The sequence below is a fragment of the Vicia villosa genome, linkage group LG2 (assembly GCF_029867415.1).
Source record: "Vicia villosa cultivar HV-30 ecotype Madison, WI linkage group LG2, Vvil1.0, whole genome shotgun sequence".
Taxonomy (NCBI): domain Eukaryota; kingdom Viridiplantae; phylum Streptophyta; class Magnoliopsida; order Fabales; family Fabaceae; genus Vicia; species Vicia villosa.
The window spans coordinates 186,685,051-186,706,154 of NC_081181.1; the positions used below are offsets into that span (position 1 = coordinate 186,685,051).

At 36.2% G+C, this 21,104-nt stretch overlaps 3 protein-coding genes across 3 annotated transcripts; 2 read left to right on the plus strand and 1 right to left on the minus strand.

The window, feature by feature from the left end:
- Positions 1-866: 866 nt before the first annotated feature.
- On the minus strand, positions 867-1,647 carry LOC131647674 (kunitz-type trypsin inhibitor-like 1 protein). Its single transcript, XM_058917540.1, has one exon. The coding sequence runs from the start codon at positions 1,616-1,618 to the stop codon at positions 965-967; it is 654 nt and encodes a 217-aa protein (XP_058773523.1). The 5' UTR covers positions 1,619-1,647; the 3' UTR covers positions 867-964.
- A 5,401-nt stretch (positions 1,648-7,048) lies between these two features.
- LOC131650881 (uncharacterized) lies at positions 7,049-9,028 on the plus strand. The gene is made up of 3 exons (XM_058920584.1): positions 7,049-7,175; positions 7,656-8,139; positions 8,224-9,028. Exons 1-3 carry the CDS (start codon positions 7,049-7,051, stop codon positions 9,026-9,028), a joined length of 1,416 nt encoding a protein of 471 aa, XP_058776567.1.
- Positions 9,029-10,192: 1,164 nt separating this feature from the next.
- LOC131650882 (uncharacterized) lies at positions 10,193-12,620 on the plus strand. The gene is made up of 4 exons (XM_058920585.1): positions 10,193-10,446; positions 10,528-10,629; positions 11,360-11,443; positions 12,501-12,620. Exons 1-4 carry the CDS (start codon positions 10,237-10,239, stop codon positions 12,618-12,620), a joined length of 516 nt encoding a protein of 171 aa, XP_058776568.1. The 5' UTR covers positions 10,193-10,236.
- Positions 12,621-21,104: the final 8,484 nt, after the last annotated feature.

Sequence of the window (21,104 nt, forward strand, 5' to 3'; positions counted from 1 at the left end):
GGTAAGGTTCATAAATATACTATTTATTTTCTTAAAAAAATTGTTACGGTATACAACTATTGGTGTACAATTATAGTTATAGTGTAGGAATAACATTTCTAATTATAATATTATTTAGTATTGAAGAAAATTTTGTTGCATTATCATCTTATGCTTACAGCTTTCCAGGAATTTGGCTCAGAAAAATCCTGCAGAAGTTGGGGGCAAGCACAAGAATTGCACTGATACTATATGACAAGGTTTTAAAAAAACGGTGTCTACTATTAAAACGGTGTGTATGTGATGATAACTCACGCCATTAGAAAATTGTATCCATCTATCTGTCAATTCTAATCAAATACAAGTGACCTAATTTTAACATGACGCCTCAATTGCATTGATGCCACAAATTTATTTACGTTTATATTTTTTTGTGGAAAAACCGTGATGCTACTAACAATGTAGTCATTCTATATGTTTAATAGAGATTCGCTTGGCTGCGGTTAGAATTCGAAAAATTCTTTAGAGGAATATTAAGCCTTGGTATTTGTTTGATGTTTTGTTTGTTGAAAGTGTGTTTAATCTGAATCACAATACTTGCCAATTGTAACAACTCTATATAAGAACAATTGCGATAAAATAATAGGAGGAATAATCGTTCCGTCTTAATAATAGTCTCCTCGTATTGATTTTACTAACATTTATTAGAAACGAAGAAAGCGACCAATGTATAATAATGTGGTATGTGACAAATGGAATAATACTTGATTTGAGGACCACACTTTGAATAATATACTTACTTAAAATCATTTCCACATTTTTATGTTTTTGTTATACTTTTTTAAACCCAAAAATTGTTAGAATAAAAATATTAGTTGATGGAAAAATGAAATCAAGGATAAACTGCTACATAACAGGTGCAATTATACATTAATTATGAAATTAATACAAACTGCTCCCCTTATTCATTAAAACATAGCTAAACCTAAATGTTACTAATTTCACCACCTGCAACAGATTTCACAGAAGCAGCATCAACAAACACAACAAAATAAGGATCAGTTACAGTCATAATCAAACGCGACCCCCCTTCACCACCAAAAGCTTTCAGTCCAAGATAACCACAATCACCATCATTATCCAAACAAAACCCAAGCCTGTAAATAGCTGCAGTTCCAAATTTCGCTATCAAAAACTTCCCACCAATCGTTTCAACACCGTGGTAGTTTTCAGGACCACCAATACCAACATAGTTCAGTTGAGTAGCGTTATCAACAAACACCGACCATTTAGATGATTCAGCACAGCTAGGTTTCTCAGTAAACTCAATATCAAGATCAGTACCTGTTAAGATGTTACCAGTTGTGCTTTCTGGTATGGTGAATTTGACAGGGATGCCTAGTTTATTAGCATTGTTTTGTAGGACGGTTAGTGGACATTCAGAATCAGAGATTTTGTTTAGGGTTAGTCCTCCGGTACCGGGTTTGCGAGTTGCTGGAAAAATGAAGTATTGGTTACCATGGATAAGGGGGTTACCGTTAATGTCTATAACCTGAGTAGGTGCAGCGGTGTTTGATGGAAGATTGGTGATGAAAGTGAAGAGGAGGAAGGAAAGGGTGAGAGATGAGAGGGGATTCATGGTTATGTGTTTTGGTGCTTCATTTACTTCTGGTGGATCTGTTATTTATAGCAGTAAAGTAAAGAAGACATTAAGCTTATATTATTTAATTGATTTTATTATTAACCTATGCTTGCTTTTACATTTTTAGCCTTATTGATTCTAGAAATATAAAATTTATTGACATGTGTTTTTTTTATATATATTTTGAGTAGAATAATTTTTGTAATAAACTAAATTTTAATTTGAAATTAAAATTAATAATCTTTGAAAATGTAATTTTTATGTTAATTCTAAATGAATTTAATTAGAAATTGTTTAAATTCTAGCTTATTTTAGAAAAATTTATACAATAAATTTATGAAAAATATTTTAACTGTACTAACGGAAAAAAAATTGTTAAAATTTATAAAATTAATATTTTTTTTATAAAAAATATTAAAGTTATCATTCTTCCTTGAAAGTTGAAACAAATAGGAAGAAAAAAAAAAGGACGTCGATGGGCCTATACCAAAAATGTCTCCCGCGCAATTGAAAAGAAAGGACGACGATCTTATTGAATTTTTGCTGAAATGACAAAACAGTTCTCAAGTATATGATTATTTTTCTTTAATGTTTTACTTCTCTCTAATTCTAGTAGCAAAGTAGGCATTGTAGCTTGACATAGCCACTATCAGTTGATTTTGAAAAATATATAACAAGAAAAAATAGGTGGGTTGTCAATACTATAGTAATCTATTATTTTTAAAATTTGAAATATTATATAAATATATGAACAATGGAGATGAAGAATATTGCCTAGAAAAAAAATATACATCTAATAATAGTACATTTTTATATATACACTTTCATTTCTTAATTTTTCTATCCAAACAAAGCACTAGTAGTAGCACGTTACGTGCAATATGATTTACAGTCACGTGACCAAAAAATTTCGAGATTCCCTTTGAATGCAAAGTTTACCAACCCTACTACTGTTACCCAGGTTTCCTTTATTGTACGAAGACCTGACCAGCCATGTGATGAGAGATAAGAATTGAGGAAACGAAACATAGTGTTATGGCCCACATCATCAACCTAATTTGAATTTTGAGCACACACCTCTGCCTTTTATTTTGTTGTTTGATGAAACTCGTGTTTCACGTGCCTGCCACTCTCTTTCATAAATTAAAAAATTCATTAGGTTTCGAATACCACACAAAACTGTTCAAAATATTTGTGGATGGTGACATGTTGACACGTCGTCTTTCCAAATAGATGTGAATAAATACTTTTATTATTTTGTAACTGCCTTTGGCTTGCCAGATTGTGTGGATTTATAAATTAATAACAATAAAAAAGAGTTCATGGAATTTACTTCTCTGGGAAGATGAAGAATAAATTTAACATGGATTTTACTACTATGAGAAGATGAAGAGCAAATTTAGCATGTGTTTTGGTATGTTTTGGTCATGTAAACTTGCGTCTGCAACTTATTTAAGGTGGAAAATGTGGAGAAAAAATGAAGTTACGAATTGGGGTGCTAAAAAAATGTGTTTGTAGCATGGAGTGACGTGAAAACAAACAAGACATTTGATCATTAGAAAAATATGAATTTTTCTTCTTCCACTACCGGTTTCCTTCACCATATAAAGCTGCAACAATCTTTTCCTTTTGTGCCACAACCACCCCTATACAGGGACGGCCCTGTAGGGGTGCAAAGAGTGCAACCGCACAGGGCCTCCGATTTTTTAGGGCCCCAAATTTGAAAAATGGGCTAACTATAAATTGGAACATATATATTATATACCTTTAAATCCATTATTTATCATATGTAATAGTCTAGCAGAGTGGTAACTAAGCTATTATTTTTGTCATAGGACCTGAGTTCGATCCATAAGATTTTCATTTTATGTATATTTTCTATTTTCATACAAAAATGCTACAGCATAGTTTTTTTTTTTTGATAAACAAGAGGGCCAAAGCCCAGAGACAAAAAGAAACTACACTGCTACAACTCTAGGGGTAACAAGACCAAGAGAGTCCTTCAGGAGTAAATTCGCAACATGCTCGGGAGGATCTTCAAAGATATAAAGACCATTCTACAAAACTCTCGCCTTTTTAGCTAACTCATCCGCAATAGTATTAGCTTCCCGTAACGTATGCTCCAGAATCACCACGTCGTGTTTAGCCATTAACAAGCGAATTTGGCGGATTAAGGCCAATCTAGGGAAACCATGATTATTCTTCTACATAATTGCATCTTTCACTCGCTTAGCGTCTATGTTAACGATGACTTTCGTATATCCTCTGGCAAACGTGAGATTGAGACCAACAAAAACACCCCACGCCTCCGCCATGAACGCATTACACTCACTACAAGAAAAGTGTGATATAGCCACCAAATGTTGCGACGTGATTATCACGTGGCTCAAAAAAGTGAGTTGCGACGTGATAATCACGTCTCTAAAAGTTTTTTATATTAAAAAACTAAAACCAACGTTGGCACATGGGGTGTCTTTAAATAATATTTAAAAAAAAAGTTGCGAAATGAAAAACACGTCGCAACCTTTAAATAAAATAAAAAAAATTAAAAGCAAATAAAGTAGTCTGACAAAGGGGGAAAATTCAAAGGGGGGAATTTCAAATTTTCATTTTTTTTGTTGCAGCGTGTATTTCACGTCGCAACCTTTTTTTGTTAAACACGCCAGCATTTATGTACAGTCATGTGTGCAGTTGACTGACACATTTATTACTGTGTAGAAGTTGCGACATGATTTTCACTTCGCAACGTAGACACGTGAAAATCACGTCGCTAAAGGCATTATACCAATTCGTTGGAACTCCTCTTCCCAGAACCCCCTTTCTCCTCTTTCTTTCTTTCTTTTCCTCTTCTCCTCTTCTCCTTCTTCCCCCAAACCCTCTTCCTATCCTCCATAATCAACCATCCTCCCTCCTCAATCCACCATTTTCATTCTCAAATTCATCATCACAACCCCCCATTTCCAGGTAAACATTCAAACCTCACTTGTTCTTGTCAATTTTTTATTTTATTTTTTGTAAAAATCTGATTTTAATATATATTTGTAGGTGAAGCATTGTTGATTTTGATTCAAGGATAAGGAGGAGCTCACTCAATATTGTTCAACTTCATTGAGGTATTTTTTTTTCAATTTTATTTATATAATTTTTTAGATTTTTTTATGTGATTATTGATATATATATGTTATAGATTAATTTGTGAGATTTTTTTAGGAGATTTTTGTAGTATGTATATATAATTTTTAGAATGTTAATTTGATATATAATTTTTAGAATGTTAATTATTAGAATGTTATAATAATTAGAATGCATATTATTTATAGTATGTATATATATAGATTAATTTATAGAATGTATATTATTTATAGTATGTATATATATAGATTAATTTATAGAATGTATATTATTTATAGAATGTTAATTTTTATGTGATTATATAATATGTATAGTATGTATAATTATAGATTATGTATAGTATGTATAATTTTTAGAATGTTATAGTTATAGATTATATAATATGTATAGATTATGTATAATTTATAGTATGTTATAATTTTTAGAATGTATAATATGTATAATTTTTAATTTTTTAGAATGTAATATTATGTATAGTATGTATAATTTTTAGAATGTTATAATTATAGATTTTATAAAAACAAAAATATTATATATAATATGTATTATTGTTAGAATGTATATATTGTTAGAATGTTAGAATGTATATAATATTGTTAGAATATTGTTAGAATGTATATATTGGTAGAATGTATATATTGTTTATCTACTTCTATTGTAGAAAATTATTTACTTATAGTTGATATAAGTAAATGTTTAATTATTGTTACTAAAAAGAGAATGATTGGATATATGTGCAGTATGGAATATTATTTGTATTATCGTAGTTGGATGTACGATAGAGTGGAACCAGGAAGACGTGCACTTAAACCCAATTTTATAGGAGTTAACGGGTTTATCACGTGGGCGTTTGCCCAAGAATGTTGTCGAAGCGAAGGAGGAGTTAGGTGTCCCTGTCTTAAATGTGAATGTAGACCTATAATTAGTGACCCAGATGAAGTGGTCAGGCATTTGTATAGAAGGGGTTTCATGGAAAATTATTGGGTCTGGACGTATAATGGTGAAAAATTGCCGAGTAACGTACCAGACACTAGCAGTACGCATGCTTCAAGTAGTCGTCCGTCAATGGAATATGAGGAAAGACCGCCTATTGAATATGAGGAAAACTTTAATCAGATCGGTGACATGGTTGAGGATGCTTTTGGTGTGAATGTGACCTATGATAAACCTGAAGATTGTGATGGGGAAGAGATGCCGAACGAAGAAGCGCAGAGATTTTATCAATTGATGAATGAGATGAATACGCCGTTGTTTGACGGTTCGTCTGACTCCAAGTTATCAATGTGTGTGAGATTATTGGCCGCCAAGTCAAATTGGAATGTTCCTGATCAGTGTTTGGAATTCTTTGTAAAAATGATGTTGGACTCAACTGAAATGAAAGACAACTTACCTACAACATTTTATGAAGCAAAGAAGTTGGTGTCGAAGTTGGGCTTAAGAGTAAGAAAGATTGATTGTTGCATTAATGGTTGTATGTTATTTTATGACAATGAGTTTGGTACTCAAGATGGATTGTTGGAGGAATGCAAATTTTGTATGAGTCCAAGATATAAAGTTCGCAGTAGAGCCATTAACACTAATCAAGACCGTGTAGCAGAAAAGTCCATGTTTTATCTTCCGATAATTCCAAGGTTAAAAAGAATGTTTGCTTCAATGCACAGTGCAAGTCAGATGACATGGCATCATACAAACAAAACAAGTCCAGACACTATGCGGCATCCATCTGATGGCGAGGCATGGAGACACTTTGATCGAATACATCCTGATTTTGCCGCAGAACCTAGAAATGTCAGGCTTGGATTATGCTCAGATGGTTTTGCTCCTTATGTTCAAGCGTCGGGAAGTGCGTATTCTTGTTGGCCAGTTATTGTAACCCCTTACAACCTTCCTCCCGAGATGTGCATGACAAAACCATATATGTTTTTGACGTGCGTCATTCCAGGACCTTCGAGTCCAAAAGCCGGAATTGATGTGTATTTACAACCTTTAATTGATGATTTGAAGAGGTTGTGGATTGGTGGAGAATGGACTTATGATATATCACGTAAACAAAATTTTACTATGCGAGCTGCCTTGATGTGGACCATCAACGACTTTCCAGCATATGGCATGTTGTCTGGTTGGGGTACACATGGCAGAATGGGTTGCCCGCATTGTATGAAAGAGACGAAGGCGTTTACGTTGGATAAAGGGGGGAAAAGCTCGTGGTTTGACTGTCACCGCAGATTTCTACCAAAAAATCATCCGTATAGAAAGAACAAGACAAATTTCATAAAAGACAAACAGGTAACAGATATGCCTCCGCCCCGATTGTCACCAGGTGCTGTATGGAACAAAGTTTGCGGGCTACCAAAAATTACAGATACTGGAAAGGCATGTAGAATTGAAGGATATGGGGTCGATCACAATTGGACAAAGAGAAGTATATTTTGGGATCTTCCATATTGGAAAGATAATTTGTTGCGCCATAATCTAGATTTTATGCATATTGAGAAGAATTTTTTTGATAATGTATTTAACATTGTGATGGATGTTAAAGACAAGACGAAAGATAATGAGAAGGCTAGACATGACATGGAAAAATGGTGCAATCGAAAAGAGTTGGAGTTGAAGCCTCAACCAAATGGGAAATTATTGAAACCGAAGGCTTGTTTCAGTCTGACCTCCCAAGAAGGTAAAGCGGTTTGTCGATGGTTAAAAGAATTGAGAATGCCCGACGGCTATTCTTCAAATTTAGCAAGGTGTGCTGACGCCAACACTGGGAGGTTGCATGGTATGAAAAGTCATGATTGCCATGTTTTTATGGAACAATTGCTACCAATTGCATTTGGTTCTCTACCTAAACATGTGCTTAATCCACTGACTGAAATTAATCAATTTTTCAGAGATATTTGTGCTTCAGCTTTAAAAGTAGACGACGTCATTAAGTTGGATCGAAATATTCCAGTCATTCTATGCAAGTTGGAACAAGTATTTCCGCCTGGTTTTTTTGACTCCATGGAACATTTACCTGTGCATCTCGCCTATGAAGCTTATCTTGGAGGACCTGTTCAATATAGGTGGATGTATCCGTTTGAAAGGTTCATGGGTGATTCAAAACGATCAGTGAAAAATAAGGCTAGAGTTGAAGGATCGATATGTGCACATTACTTGCATCGAGAAACATCACATTTTTGCAGTCACTATTTCAAGCATTTGATGTTAACTCCAAGAATCATTCGAAATCCTGTCAATGTTAGTGAAAGGAGTCAATTCACTTTATCGGTCTTCGGGCTTCCAGGCCGTCCATCTGGAAAAAAGGGTGTGCATTGGTTGACCCAACAAGAAATGCAATCTGCCCATGTTCATGTCTTGATCAACTGCGTTGAAGTTAAACCATTTCTTGAGTAAGTATACATACCCCTAACTTTTAATTTTCTTTACAATCATAAAACTCATTACTCTGAAACTTATAATGTGTTTCTTTTTAGGGAATTCAACAACACCTATTTTCATACTACCGGTGTACAATCAACATCTGGTGTCATCCATGCTCAATTCCCAGCATGGTTTAAGGAGAGAATGTATAGCATTGTTGCACCGACTCCCGAAATACTCCATTTGAGAAACTTGTCTCAAGGCCCTATTCAAAGCGCAAATGAATGGCACACATACTTCGTGAATGGATATAAATTTCACACTCATACATGGATTGAAGGGAAAAAGACCATAAACAGTGGTGTTTTTGTGAAAGGAGTTACAGATGGTGGTGAAGATGACTTCTATGGTTTTGTCAAACATATCTATGAGTTGGTGTACACTTACTTGGACTCGGAAAATAAAGTTGTCTTGTTTTATTGTGAATGGTATGATCCAACTAGAGGCACAAAAATAGATAGGACATATGGTACTGTTGAGATTCAAATGGACCGGAGGTACAAAGAGTATGACCCTTTCATAATGTCACATATTGTTAGGCAAGTTTACTATGTTCCTTATCCTTCATTTGTGCCACGTAAACGAGGGTGGTGTGTTGTCATAAAAACAAAACCAATGGGTCATATTGAATCTGACGATCTAGTGGAAGAAGATCTTGCTTTCCAAGTTGATGAAGTGGAACAAATTAATGATGTGGTTGCAGATGAACAAACTACAAGTTTGTCTGATACAATGGTTGAGGGGCATCTAGTTGATTCGTCTATATTGGATGAAGAGCATGAAGATATTGCATCTGAGGAAAATATCACATCAAATGATGAGAATGATGTGGATGACGAGCACGAAGATTTAGAATAATGAATATGTGTTGTTGAAAATGTATTTTTATAATTTCACTTAATGAACTATGTATTGAATGTGTTAATGACAACCAGTTGTTGAGATTATATTTTTATAATTTTACTTAGTGAACCATTTGCTGAATATATTTATATTAATTGTGTAATCTCTATAAATAGGTAAAATGCCACCCCGACTTGATAAAGGTAAGGGTGTAGCTGATGATAGTGGTAAGAAGAAGCACCAACGCCCACGATTAGTAGTATGTCAGTCACCTCAGTTGGCCACGTGTCCTCCCCCGCAGAGTCAAGTTAATCGTATGTCCATGGCCAGTACTCAGGGTTTTCTGCCACTACTCTCCTCTCAGTATCCATATGACAGTCCGTCTTTTATTACCCCACCACCACCTGGTTACCCATCCTTCCAGCAGACACAGATGCCCCCATCCTTCCAGCAGACACAGATGCCCCCATCCTTCCAGGAGACACAGATGCCCCCATCCTTCCAGCAGACACATGTGCCCCCATCCTTCCAGCAGACACATGTGCCCCCATCCTTCCGGCAGACCGGAGGATCTAGTTTTCCACCTCCCACACAGACTGGTCCCTCATCTTTCCAGCAGACTGGAGGATCTAGTTTTCCACCTCCCACACAGACTGGTCCCACCCCACATCCCCCACATGTGCCCCCACAGGATGATGATCAGGCGGAGGATGAGACTGCGGAGGATGAGACTGCGGATGATCAATTGGATGGGAGTGATCTTCGAGGGGATGATGATCCGAGTCAAATTCATATCATTGACGGGAGATTTTTTATTAGGCCCGAAGGAAGCTCGTAAGTTTCTTATTTATCAATTTTTATTTAAGTATACATTTCCATTTTTTATAACTTTATAATTAATGTTAATTCAATTAATGTTGTTTAGATTCACGCCGAGTCGGACTGCTGCCAAAGTTATAAGTTATATAATTCAACAGAATTATAAAAAGCTTATAAAGACTTTTAAAGATGTTAAGGGCGATGATAGAGATCATTGGTTTGCGAAATTTCAGGTATACTTAATTTATTGTTTAAGTTATTGTTATTTAAATAACTTTTTCACTACAATTATCTAACTTTTATTTTATCTACTTTTAATGCAGGAAAAATGTGTGTGGGATCCAATGAAAGAGAGACAGATTAAAAAAAATTATTATGGCAGAACTGCAAGACGACTTTCTGACATGCTACGACGTGTTAGAAAGCGTTGGGAACTTCATGGCATCCGTCCTAGTTGGATAGGAGAAGAAATCTTTCGGGAACTTCTTAAATATTGGGAGAGTGATGAGTTTGCGGCCAAATCTGAAAATGCAAAGAAGATGAGAGCATCTGAAAAGGGTGGTTGCCTTAATGCTGTTGGAAGTATAAGCACTGCTGAGCATGTTCGTCGCATGGTAATAATTATTACCACTTCTCAAAGTTATAATTTCAATTAATAATTGATATTATTAATTATAGTTTATTTTGTTATTTAGACTAAGGAATTAAATAGACCTCCACTTATGACCGAGCTGGTTGCGAGGACTCGGAAAAAGAAAACAGGAGCTTTTGTTGACAGTCGTACACAAAAAGCTATGGTAAGTTATTTAAGCTATCGGTATTATTTTTAAGCTATCTGTATTATTTGGTTAAGCTATCGGTATTATATTTGGTTAAGTTATCGGTATTATTTGGTTAAGTTGGGTATTATATTTGGTTAAGTTATCGGTATTATATTTGGTTAAGCTATCGGTATTATTTGGTTAAGTTGAGTATTATATTTGGTTAAGCTATCCGTATTATATTTGGTTAAGCTATCGGTGTTATTTGGTTAAAGTTGAGTATTATATTTGGTTAAGCTATCCGTATTATATTTGGTTAAGTTATCGGTATTATTTGGTTAAAGTTGGGTATTATATTTGGTTAAGCTATCCGTATTATATTTGGTTAAGCTATCGGTATTTCTTTAAGCGATGAATTGTGATGTATTTGGTGGTGATTGTGAAGTGCCGATAAAGTGTTGATATATATGAATCAAATTGGTGATCAAAGTTAGAATGTATGTGTTATAATGTATGAGTTAAATCGGGATTATTATTCTGATTTATTAATTAATTCCGACAGGTAGAATGTATGTGTTATAATGTATGAATTAAATCGGTATTATTATTCTGATTTATTAATTAATTCTGACAGGTAGAATGTATGTGTTATAATTTTCATGTGGCATGTGACATGTTGTGGCGTGAAAATCATGTGGCAACTAAATTTGTGGCGTGAAATTCATGTGGCAACTAAATTATATTTAAATTTTTTTTGTATGTGTAGGATGATTATCAGGCATTGCTTGTACAATTTCTGACTGTTAATCCTAAGTATACTCCAAGACCGGGAGAGCCGCTTCATCCAGATGTAGATTTTTATCTTTGGAGTAAAGTCATTGGCGGCAAGGGGCCTAACGGGTGTTTTTTTGGTGGTGGAAATTTGGCAGGCACCTTGAGATCTGATGATAGAACTCTATATCAAAGAGTTCTCGACGGGGAAGGAGGTTCACGTCCTGTAACTTTAACAGATGAACAGAGAGACACTGTAAGACAATTGGCGATAAATGAGGTGAGGCGTGAGGCGGCGGAACGTGAAGCGGCACTGGAAGCCCAAATGGAGGCCCAAATGAAGGCAATGCGGAGTGAGCATCAGCGGGAAATGGAGGTCATGGCGAAAAGACAATCGGATATGGAGGCACAAATGCGTCAATTTATGCAATCCTTTGGTGGAAACCAAAATATGGGGAGTTCTGCGCCGACTGATCAGGAAAATCTAAATGAGGATGAGTTTCCCGACCCGGATTGATTGTTGATTTAGTTTAGTTTTTATTTTGTTGTTATAACTTTTAATTTTGAATTTGTGTAAACTATTAATTAAATTATAATTACATTATTTAGTAATATTAGATTTATAATTTTACTTTCTTAATTTTAATATTAGATTTATATTTAGTTTATTGAATTAATTTATAAATTTTAATATATTTAGTTTATTAATTTAATTATTTATATATATATATATTTATATATATATATATATATATATATTTGGTTTTTCCAAAAAAAAAAAAATATTAGTGACGTGATTTCCATGTCACTAAGTAGTGACATGAAAATCACGTCGCAACATTAGACATTAAATGCGCATTTCAGTTGACTCCTAGGCAAATTTAGTGACGTGATTGCCGTGTCACTAAGTAGTGACATGTAAATCACGTCGCAACTAAAGTTGCTTTTCTGACCCAAACGCTGCTACGCCTGCTCTGACTGAAAATGCATTAATCTCTGACCCAAATTTTGCGACGTGATTTTCACTTCACCAAATAGTGAAGTGAAAATCACGTCACTAAAAGTTGCCACCTTGCCTCCTGCGACGTGAATTTTCACTTCGCAAATATTGGTTTGTGATGTGATTTTTTGATTAGTGGCGTGATATTCACGTCACTACTGAGGCTTTTTTTTGTAGTGACTTTCCAAGAAACTTGGAAAAGCCGCAAATCCATTTGCCATTACCGTCCCGAACAACACCACCACAACCTGAATAATTATCCTTCCCACAAGATCCGTCGACATTAAGTTTCATAAAATCTGGTTTCGGGGGACTCCAACAAACATTTTCTATACTCCGCTGCTTGTTAACAATTTGTTGCTACATTATAGTTGCATTTTTGTATTGCTTCATCATGTCAGCAATGATACAAGCAGTATTGAGAGGTCTTGCATGATTATCAACATGAATGTCTTTATTTCGCCAAGTCCAATTTGCATGGCACCCGATGGCCCACATGTTACACCAGTCCGGATGGACATTATGACAATTCATGTTCAATTGAATCCAGTCCTGCAAATTCCCTGCATAAAAAACGTTAGTAAAATTAATGGGAACAATCTTGTCCCACATCCTCTTGACCACCGGACAGTCCCTCATAACATGGAGGGTTGTTTCGCAAACGCTACCACATAACTGACAAGCTGCATCTCTAATACCACATAAGCTTTTACGATGATTAGTCATAAGCCTATCGTGATTGAGTAACCAAATAAACACACGCGCTTGAAGGATAGAAAAACACTTAGAAAGGGGGGGTTTGAATAAGTGTAGACTAAAAACTTGAACGATAAAAACAATATGCACAGTTATTTTTATCCTGGTTCGTTGTTAACTAAACTACTCCAGTCCACCCCCACGGAGTGATTTACCTCACCTGAGGATTTAATCCACTAATCGCAACAGATTACAATGGTTTTCCACTTAGTCCGCGACTAAGTCTTCTAGAGTATCCTGATCACAACCTGATCACTCCAGGAACAAATGCTTAAACACAAGCTAAGACTTTCTTAGAGTATCCTGACCACCACGTGATCACTCTAATTACAACTGCTTAGACACAAGCTAAGACTTCCTAGAGTATCCTGATCAACACTTGATCACTCTAGTTACTTACAAATTAATGTAATCAATTCTAAGAGTATTACAAATGCTTCTGAAAAGCTATAATCACAACAGTGATATTTCTCTTAACGTTTAAGCTTAATCTCACTAATATATTACAACAGCAATGTAGTGAGCTTTGATGAAGATGAAGTTTCTGAGCTTTGAATTTGAACAGCGTTTCAGCAAGTTAATTGTTAGCAAATCGTCAACCTTGCTTCACATCAGAACTTCATATTTATAGGCGTTTGAGAAGATGACCGTTGGGCGCATTTAATGCTTTGCGTATTCCGTACAGCATTGCATTTAATGTTTCACGCTTTTGTCAACTACCTCGAGCCTTGTTCACGCTGTGTCTACTGACGTTGCCTTTAATAGCTTCCAACGTTCCTTTTGTCAGTCAGCATAGCCTGCCACCTGTACTTTCTTCTGATATGATGTATGTGAATATAATATTTGAATATCATCAGAGTCAAACAGCTTGGTGCATAGCATCTTCTTGTCTTCTGACCTTGAAGTGCTTCTGAGCGTGATACCATGAGAACTTCAGTGCTTCTGCTTCTGATCTCAAGTTCTTCTGATGCTTTCATAGACCCATGTTCTGATTCTGCCTTGACCATCTTCTGATGTCTTGCTAGACCATGTTCTGATGTTGCATGCTGAACCTTCTGAGACAAAGCTTCTGAGCGCTGATTTGTGCATACTCTTTATATATTTCCTGAAAGGGAAATTGCAATGTATTAGAGTACCACATTATCTCACACAAAATTCATATCCTTGTTATCATCAAAACTAAGAATATTGATCAGAACAAATCTTGTTCTAACAATCTCCCCCTTTTTGATGATGACAGAAACATATATAAATGATATGAATTTGCGATCAGAAAGAGCAGACGGCTAAAGACAAATTACACAGCTATAGCATAAGCATGTGAATATGTCTCCCCCTGAGATTAACAATCTCCCCCTGAGATGAATAATCTCCCCCTGAAATAAATACTCGAAGAACTTTAATAATAAAAGACTTCCCTGATTATTTCGGTAGAGACGATCACATAAGCTTCTGTCTTCTGATAATTCATAGCTTCTGACTTCTGCTTCCATTGGACAGCTTCAGAACTTGAATTTCTTTAGATCCCTAGAACACTCACAGCTTCTGATTCCTGCTTCCATTTAGGACAGCTTCAGAACTTGAATTTCTTTGATCTTCAGAACATTCACAGCTTCTGATTCCTGCTTCCATTTAGGACGGCTTCAGAACTTGAATTTCTTTGATCTTCAGAACATTCACAGCTTCTGATTCATGCTTCCATTTAGGACAGCTTCAGAACTTGAGTTTTCTGGATCTTTAGAACATTCACAGCTTCTGATTTCTGCTTCCCTCGGATAGCTTCAGAGCTTTGAATTTCTTCTTACATCACTTCATGCTAGATTGTATCAGAACATTGTTGAATGTACCAGAGCATCATCAGAGCATCTCTACATCCTGAAATGTTATAGAACAAAACTAAACGACAAAAGTCAGCATGAATGAGTTAGAACATAAAATGTGTATCAGAACACAAAATATGTATCAGAGCCATATAAGCCATATAGAATATATCAGATCCAATATACAATGTATCAGAGCAAATAGACAATGATTTGGATCATATTCTATTATCAGAATTTCTGATCATTCTTCCTTCTTGCTTCTGATTCTGAAGCTTCCTAGCACTCAGCTTGCTTCAAGAATCCAAGAGCTTGATTCTCTAAAGAGTTGCTTCATCATCTCGTTGCTTCTTATGTTGATCTTGAATCTTCGATTCCTGCAACAACACAACTTAAAAACATAGAACTTTGCAAGTTCTGTTAGTAAATGTGGAGCCTTTTTACTCGGTAACTGATAATATTAATCAGATCATTTATCATATATTTCTCCCCCTTTTTGTCATAACATCAAAAAGCATAAAAGATTCAGATGTAAAGCAAGAAACAAAAGGAAAGAAACATAAATAACTTTTCATTGATTTCAACAAGAAGGATTACAAAAGATGTATGCAGAAAACAGATGCAACAAGGAAAGAAAACTACAAAGACCAAAGGACTAAGACCCTAGCCTACGCAAAATCCGCGCCAGAACATCATGAATCCCGTCAGTGCTTGTAGCTTGCCTTGCCATGAAAGAGCGAAACTCAGCATTGGCTGCTTCTTGCGCGTCCAAACGAGAAGCCAGCATAGCTTGATTCTGATGAAGAGCTTCCAATGTCTCCATCAGAGTTGAGGTTTCACCAGAAGAAGATGCACCAGAATTTCTGCCAAAAGGGACAGCAATCTCAACAGGGCGATCTTCTGGAAGGTCTTCAGCTTGTGCATCTTCCATCTCCACATCTGAGTCTGACTCAGAAGTAGCCTCAGCATATTCTGGTTCAGGCAGCTCAGAAGTTCCAACTTCAAACGCTTGAAGAATAGCTGCTAGGTTTGTTAGAGGAGTAAGACCAGCAACTTCAGCAGGATAAACCACTACTGGAAAGACCATGTGAGGTGCTTTTTCAGAAGGGTTCATTCTGAACCAGTTAAACAGCCACTGAAAATCTCCAGTCAGCACAGGATACCATGGTCTCCACACCACGATGTCTCTGCAGGGATTTTCTTCTTCCAACTCATCTGCAGGTATCCTCTCTTCAAGAACTCTTCTGTTCCTGATGAGATGGTGATAGCTGCTTTCACCAACTTCCAACCGAAGACCACGAACACCAGGTGCTTCAGACATGATCCTTCTCTGAATGTCTGTAGCCCTAACCAGAAAATCCTGACGAAAGGTATCCCAAAGGTTGCATGTAGCATACTCATCCAGATGGTTAAGGTGAGCAGCACCCAGAATCTCCAACCATCTATTTACATCAGAATGTAAAAGCTCCAGAAATGATTGAGTGGTAGGGGTTGGAGGGTTGACAGTGAACCTGGAGTCGGGAAAAACAACACTGTAGGGGTTAGGTGTTCTGGTGGGAAAAGGGTGTGAGAGAGATGAAGAAATATCTGAGGGATGGGTTGAAGGAAAGGAGATATCAGATGGTGAAGAAGGTGGTTCCGAAAGGATGAATGAGGAGGAAGAGGTGGTGGAAGAATGTGAAGAGGGTGGTGATTCAGGGATACTATCAAGGGGTTGATACAGACGTCTAGAATAGTTACCAGATATCATGGCTTCAAAGGGATTCACCTTGAGAGGGTCATAGTAGGTTTTAACTCTTTTTGGTTTGATTTCTGGTTCATCAGTTGCCTTTCTCTTTTGTTTTCGATCAGTTTCTTGATTTCCAGAGCTTGACGATGGATTCATGATGAAGTTGCAGATATTGAAAACTGCTAGGGTTTATGTTATGAATGCAAAGAGAGAGAACGAAAAAGAAACTGAATGCAAAGTGAGAGAAATATAAGAGGGAAAAGAAACGTTTGAAGAGTATAAAAAGAAAACTGAAAAAGAGTAAATGATGGATAGCATTTAATGTTACGTGACGTGAGGAGAGATAATAATGACAAAAGACGAGATTTGCACAGTTACCTAAGTAGACGTCCCCTCAACTGCACGCACGCTTGTCCAGAAATAGTGAACACGTGTTTACCATCTGGATAGCCAGTTACAGCTGTTTTGCTTTTAAAGAGATTCTGAATCAACTTAGACAATGAAACATTAGTAATAACTGAATCACAATTTCTAATTGATTTCAATCAGAACTTCTTAAAAAAAATCCAATTTCATTTCAGAAGATACTCATACATAAGATCTTCTCATCTTCTCATTCTGGGCATAAATCCATACTGATATTCTTCAGAATGAACTTAAACCTATCTTCAGCAAGGGGTTTTGTAAAGATATCAGCCCATTGATGGTCTGTATCCACAAAGTTTAAAGATATAACACCCTTCTGAACATAGTCCCTTATGAAATGATGTTTAATCTCAATATGTTTAGCTTTTGAATGTAAAATAGGATTCTTAGATAAACATATAGCAGAAGTATTATCACAGAAAATAGGAATGTTACTCTCATATATCTGATAATCTTCCAGCTGACTTCTCATCCAGAGCATTTGTGTGCTACAACCAGCAGCAACAACATATTCTGCTTCTGTTGTTGAGAGGGCAATAATAGCTTGCTTCTTGCTGTACCATGAGATCAGATGACTTCCAAGAAATTGACAACTTCCAGAAGTGCTCTTTCTTTCTATTCTATCTCCAGCATAGTCAGCATCACAGAATCCTACTAAGTTGTAATCTTTAGATCTTCTGTAAACTAAACCAACATTAGTAGTACCTTTCAGATACCTTATAATTCTCTTAACCGCTGTTAAATGAGATTCTCTTGGATCTGATTGGAATCGAGCACACAAACAAACACTAAAGAGAATGTCAGGTCTAGAAGCAGTTAGATATAGAAGAGATCCAATCATACCTCTGTACAACTTCTGATCTACCTTTTTACTTACCTCATCCTTACCCAGTACACAAGTTGGATGCATAGGAGTTTTGGCTTCTTTGCTTTCAGAAAGATTAAACTTCTTCAGAAGTTCTTTCACATACTTCGTTTGATGAACATAGGTTCCATCGGAAGTTTGGTTGATTTGAATCCCAAGGAAATACTTGAGTTCTCCCATCATGCTCATTTCAAATTCAGCCTGCATAGACTCAGCAAACTCCTTTCCAAGTGTAGCATTAGATGTTCCAAAGATAATATCATCAACATATATTTGACAAATTAAAATATCCTTTTTAAATGTTTTACAAAAGAGAGTAGTGTCCACTTTTCTCTAGTGAAATCATTTTCCAGAAGGAAAGAGCTCAAACGTTCATACCAAGCTCTGGGAGCTTGTTTCAATCCGTATAATGATTTCTTTAATTTGAAAACATGATTTGGAGACATGGAGTCTTCAAAACCAGGAGGTTGGTGAACATAAACTTCTTCATCTATATAACCATTTAAGAAGGCACTCTTGACATCCATCTGATAAAGAGTGATGTTGTGTTGAGTGGCAAAAGAAATTAATAGACGAATAGATTCTAACCTGACCACTGGTGCAAAGGTTTCTGTATAATCAATCCCTTCTTGCTGACTATAACCCTGAGCAACCAGTCTGGCTTTGTTTCTTACCACTTCACCTTTCTCACTTAGCTTGTTTCTGAAAACCCACTTAGTACCGATGATGTTAAATCCTTTTGGTCTAGGAACCAAGTCCCATACATCATTCCTTGTAAACTGATTTAGTTCTTCTTGCATGGCAATTATCCAGTCTGGATCTTCTAGAGCTTGATCAACAGAAGTTGGCTCGATCAAAGAAACAAGACCTAATTGACATTCTGCATTGTTCTTAAGGAATGCCCTTGTTCTGATGGGATCATCTTTCTTTCCAAGGATCACATCTTCTGAATGAGCTGAGGCAAGTCTAGGTGATCTTCTGATAGTTGGTTCTTCAGAAATCCTAAGATTCTCTAAAGATGCAGCAACTTGATCTTCTGATTCATTGCTTCTGAGACTGCCAGCTTCTGCAGCTTTGCTTCTTGATTCTTCAACTTCTGATATATCAATATCAAAATCTGCAAAATTCTCAAACTGCTTTGGTTTTTCAAGACCAAGCTTATCATCAAACCTGATATTGATTGATTCTTCTACAATCAATGTTTCAGTATTGTATACTCTGTAGCCTTTAGAGCGTTCAGAATATCCAAGAAGGAAACATTTTTGTGCTTTGGAATCAAACTTACCAAGATGATCTTTAGTATTCAGAATAAAACATACACATCCAAAAGGATGGAAATAAGAAATGTTGGGCTTTCTGTTCTTCCACAATTCATAAGGAGTCTTATTTAGAATAGGTCTTATAGAGATTCTATTCTGAATATAACACGCAGTGTTTATTGCTTCTGCCCAAAAATGCTTAGCCATATTGGTTTCATTGATCATGGTTCTGGCCATTTCTTGTAGAGTCCTATTCTTTCGCTCTACAACTCCATTTTGCTGTGGAGTTCTAGGACAAGAGAAATCATGGGCAATACCATTTTCTTTGAAGAACTCCTCAAAGAATTTGTTCTCAAATTCACCACCATGATCACTTCTGACCTTTATGATCTTGCACTCCTTCTCAGATTGGATCTGAGTGCAAAATTCAAAGAACACTGAATGAGACTCATCCTTGTGTTTCAAGAACTTTACCCAAGTCCAGCGGCTATAATCATCAACGATGACTAATCCATATTTCTTCCCTCTGACAGATGCTGTTTTGACTGGGCCAAACAGATCAATGTGCAAGAGTTCTAACGGCCTTGAGGTAGAAACAACATTCTTAGACTTGAATGCAGGTCTGGAGAACTTGCCCTTCTGACATGCTTCACAAAGAGCATCTGATTTGTATTTCAGATTTGGGAGTCCTCTGACTAGATTTAGTTTGTTAATCTGAGAAATCTTTCTCAAACTAGCATGTCCTAATCTTCTGTGCCAGACCCATTGCTCTTCAGAAACAGACATAAGACAAGTCACCTTCTGCTTCTCAAGATCAGAAAGATCAATCTTATAAATGTTGTTCTTCCTCTTGCCTGTAAATAGGATTGAGCCATCCTTCTGACTTACAGCCTTGCAAGACTTTTGATTGAAGATTATATCATAACCATTGTCACTTAATTGACTTATGGACAATAAGTTATGCGTTAATCCTTCTACAAGAAGTACATTAGTTATGGAAGGAGAGTTACCAAGACTTATGGTTCCAGAGCCAATGATTTTGCCCTTCTGATCTCCTCCAAACTTGACTTCTCCACCTGGTTTAAGCACCAGGTCTTGGAATGTAGACCTTCTTCCCGTCATGTGTCGCAAGCACCCAGAGTCCAGGTACCATGACATTTTGCTTTCTGTCCTCTTTGCCGCCAAGGATATCTGCAACAGAAATTATCTTCTCCTTAGGTACCCACAATTTCTTGGGTCCTTTCTTGTTAGTTCTCCTCAAGTTCTGATTGAACTTGGGTTTAGCAAAATATTTAGCAGGAGGAACAGCATGATATTCTTTAGGTTTGTCAGCATGATATTTCTTAGGATGTGTCACATGCTTCTTGGTGTGAACAGTGTTAAACTTCTGTGCATGTGAAGTGAGCCTAATATCATGTGTATGGCCATATTTGAACTGATCATACAATGGCATGTATGTGATCTTCAGATCATCAATAGGTTCAAATTTATGTGAGGTATCACCCTCATAGCCAAAACCAAACCTTCTGTTTCCAGAAACACCATATATCATAGAAGCAAGATGACTTCTGCCAATACTTCTAGATAAGAAATTTCTGAAGCTCGAGTCATATTCTTTCAGAATATGATTCATGCTAGGAATGGATTTTTCTGTTTCAGAAGGAGATCCACTATCTTTGGATAGATTTAAAACTTTTTCCTTCAGTTCAGAATTTTCCAATTCCAGCTTCTTAGTTTCAAATTCAAACTGCTTTTTTGTATTTGATACTAAGATGAGCCTTGAGTTCCAGAAGTTCTGTTAAACTGGAAACTAACTCTTCTCTAGATAGTTCAGAAAATACCTCTTCAGAATCTGATTCTGATGTAGATTCTGATCCATCATCTT

Bases quoted from the DNA above. Each gene is read 5' to 3' on its own strand.
- LOC131647674 (XM_058917540.1), bottom strand. From the start codon at position 1,618: ATGAATCCCCTCTCATCTCTCACCCTTTCCTTCCTCCTCTTCACTTTC.
- LOC131650882 (XM_058920585.1), top strand. From the start codon at position 10,237: ATGCTACGACGTGTTAGAAAGCGTTGGGAACTTCATGGCATCCGTCCT. The intron at 10,447-10,527 runs GTAATAATTATT...TTTGTTATTTAG, and splicing joins CTGAGCATGTTCGTCGCATG to ACTAAGGAATTAAATAGACC. The intron at 11,444-12,500 runs GTAGATTTTTAT...TTTTTTGATTAG, and splicing joins GAGAGCCGCTTCATCCAGAT to TGGCGTGATATTCACGTCAC.
- LOC131650881 (XM_058920584.1), top strand. From the start codon at position 7,049: ATGCCTCCGCCCCGATTGTCACCAGGTGCTGTATGGAACAAAGTTTGC. The intron at 7,176-7,655 runs GTATATTTTGGG...TTTGTGCTTCAG, and splicing joins TCACAATTGGACAAAGAGAA to CTTTAAAAGTAGACGACGTC. The intron at 8,140-8,223 runs GTAAGTATACAT...GTTTCTTTTTAG, and splicing joins GAAGTTAAACCATTTCTTGA to GGAATTCAACAACACCTATT.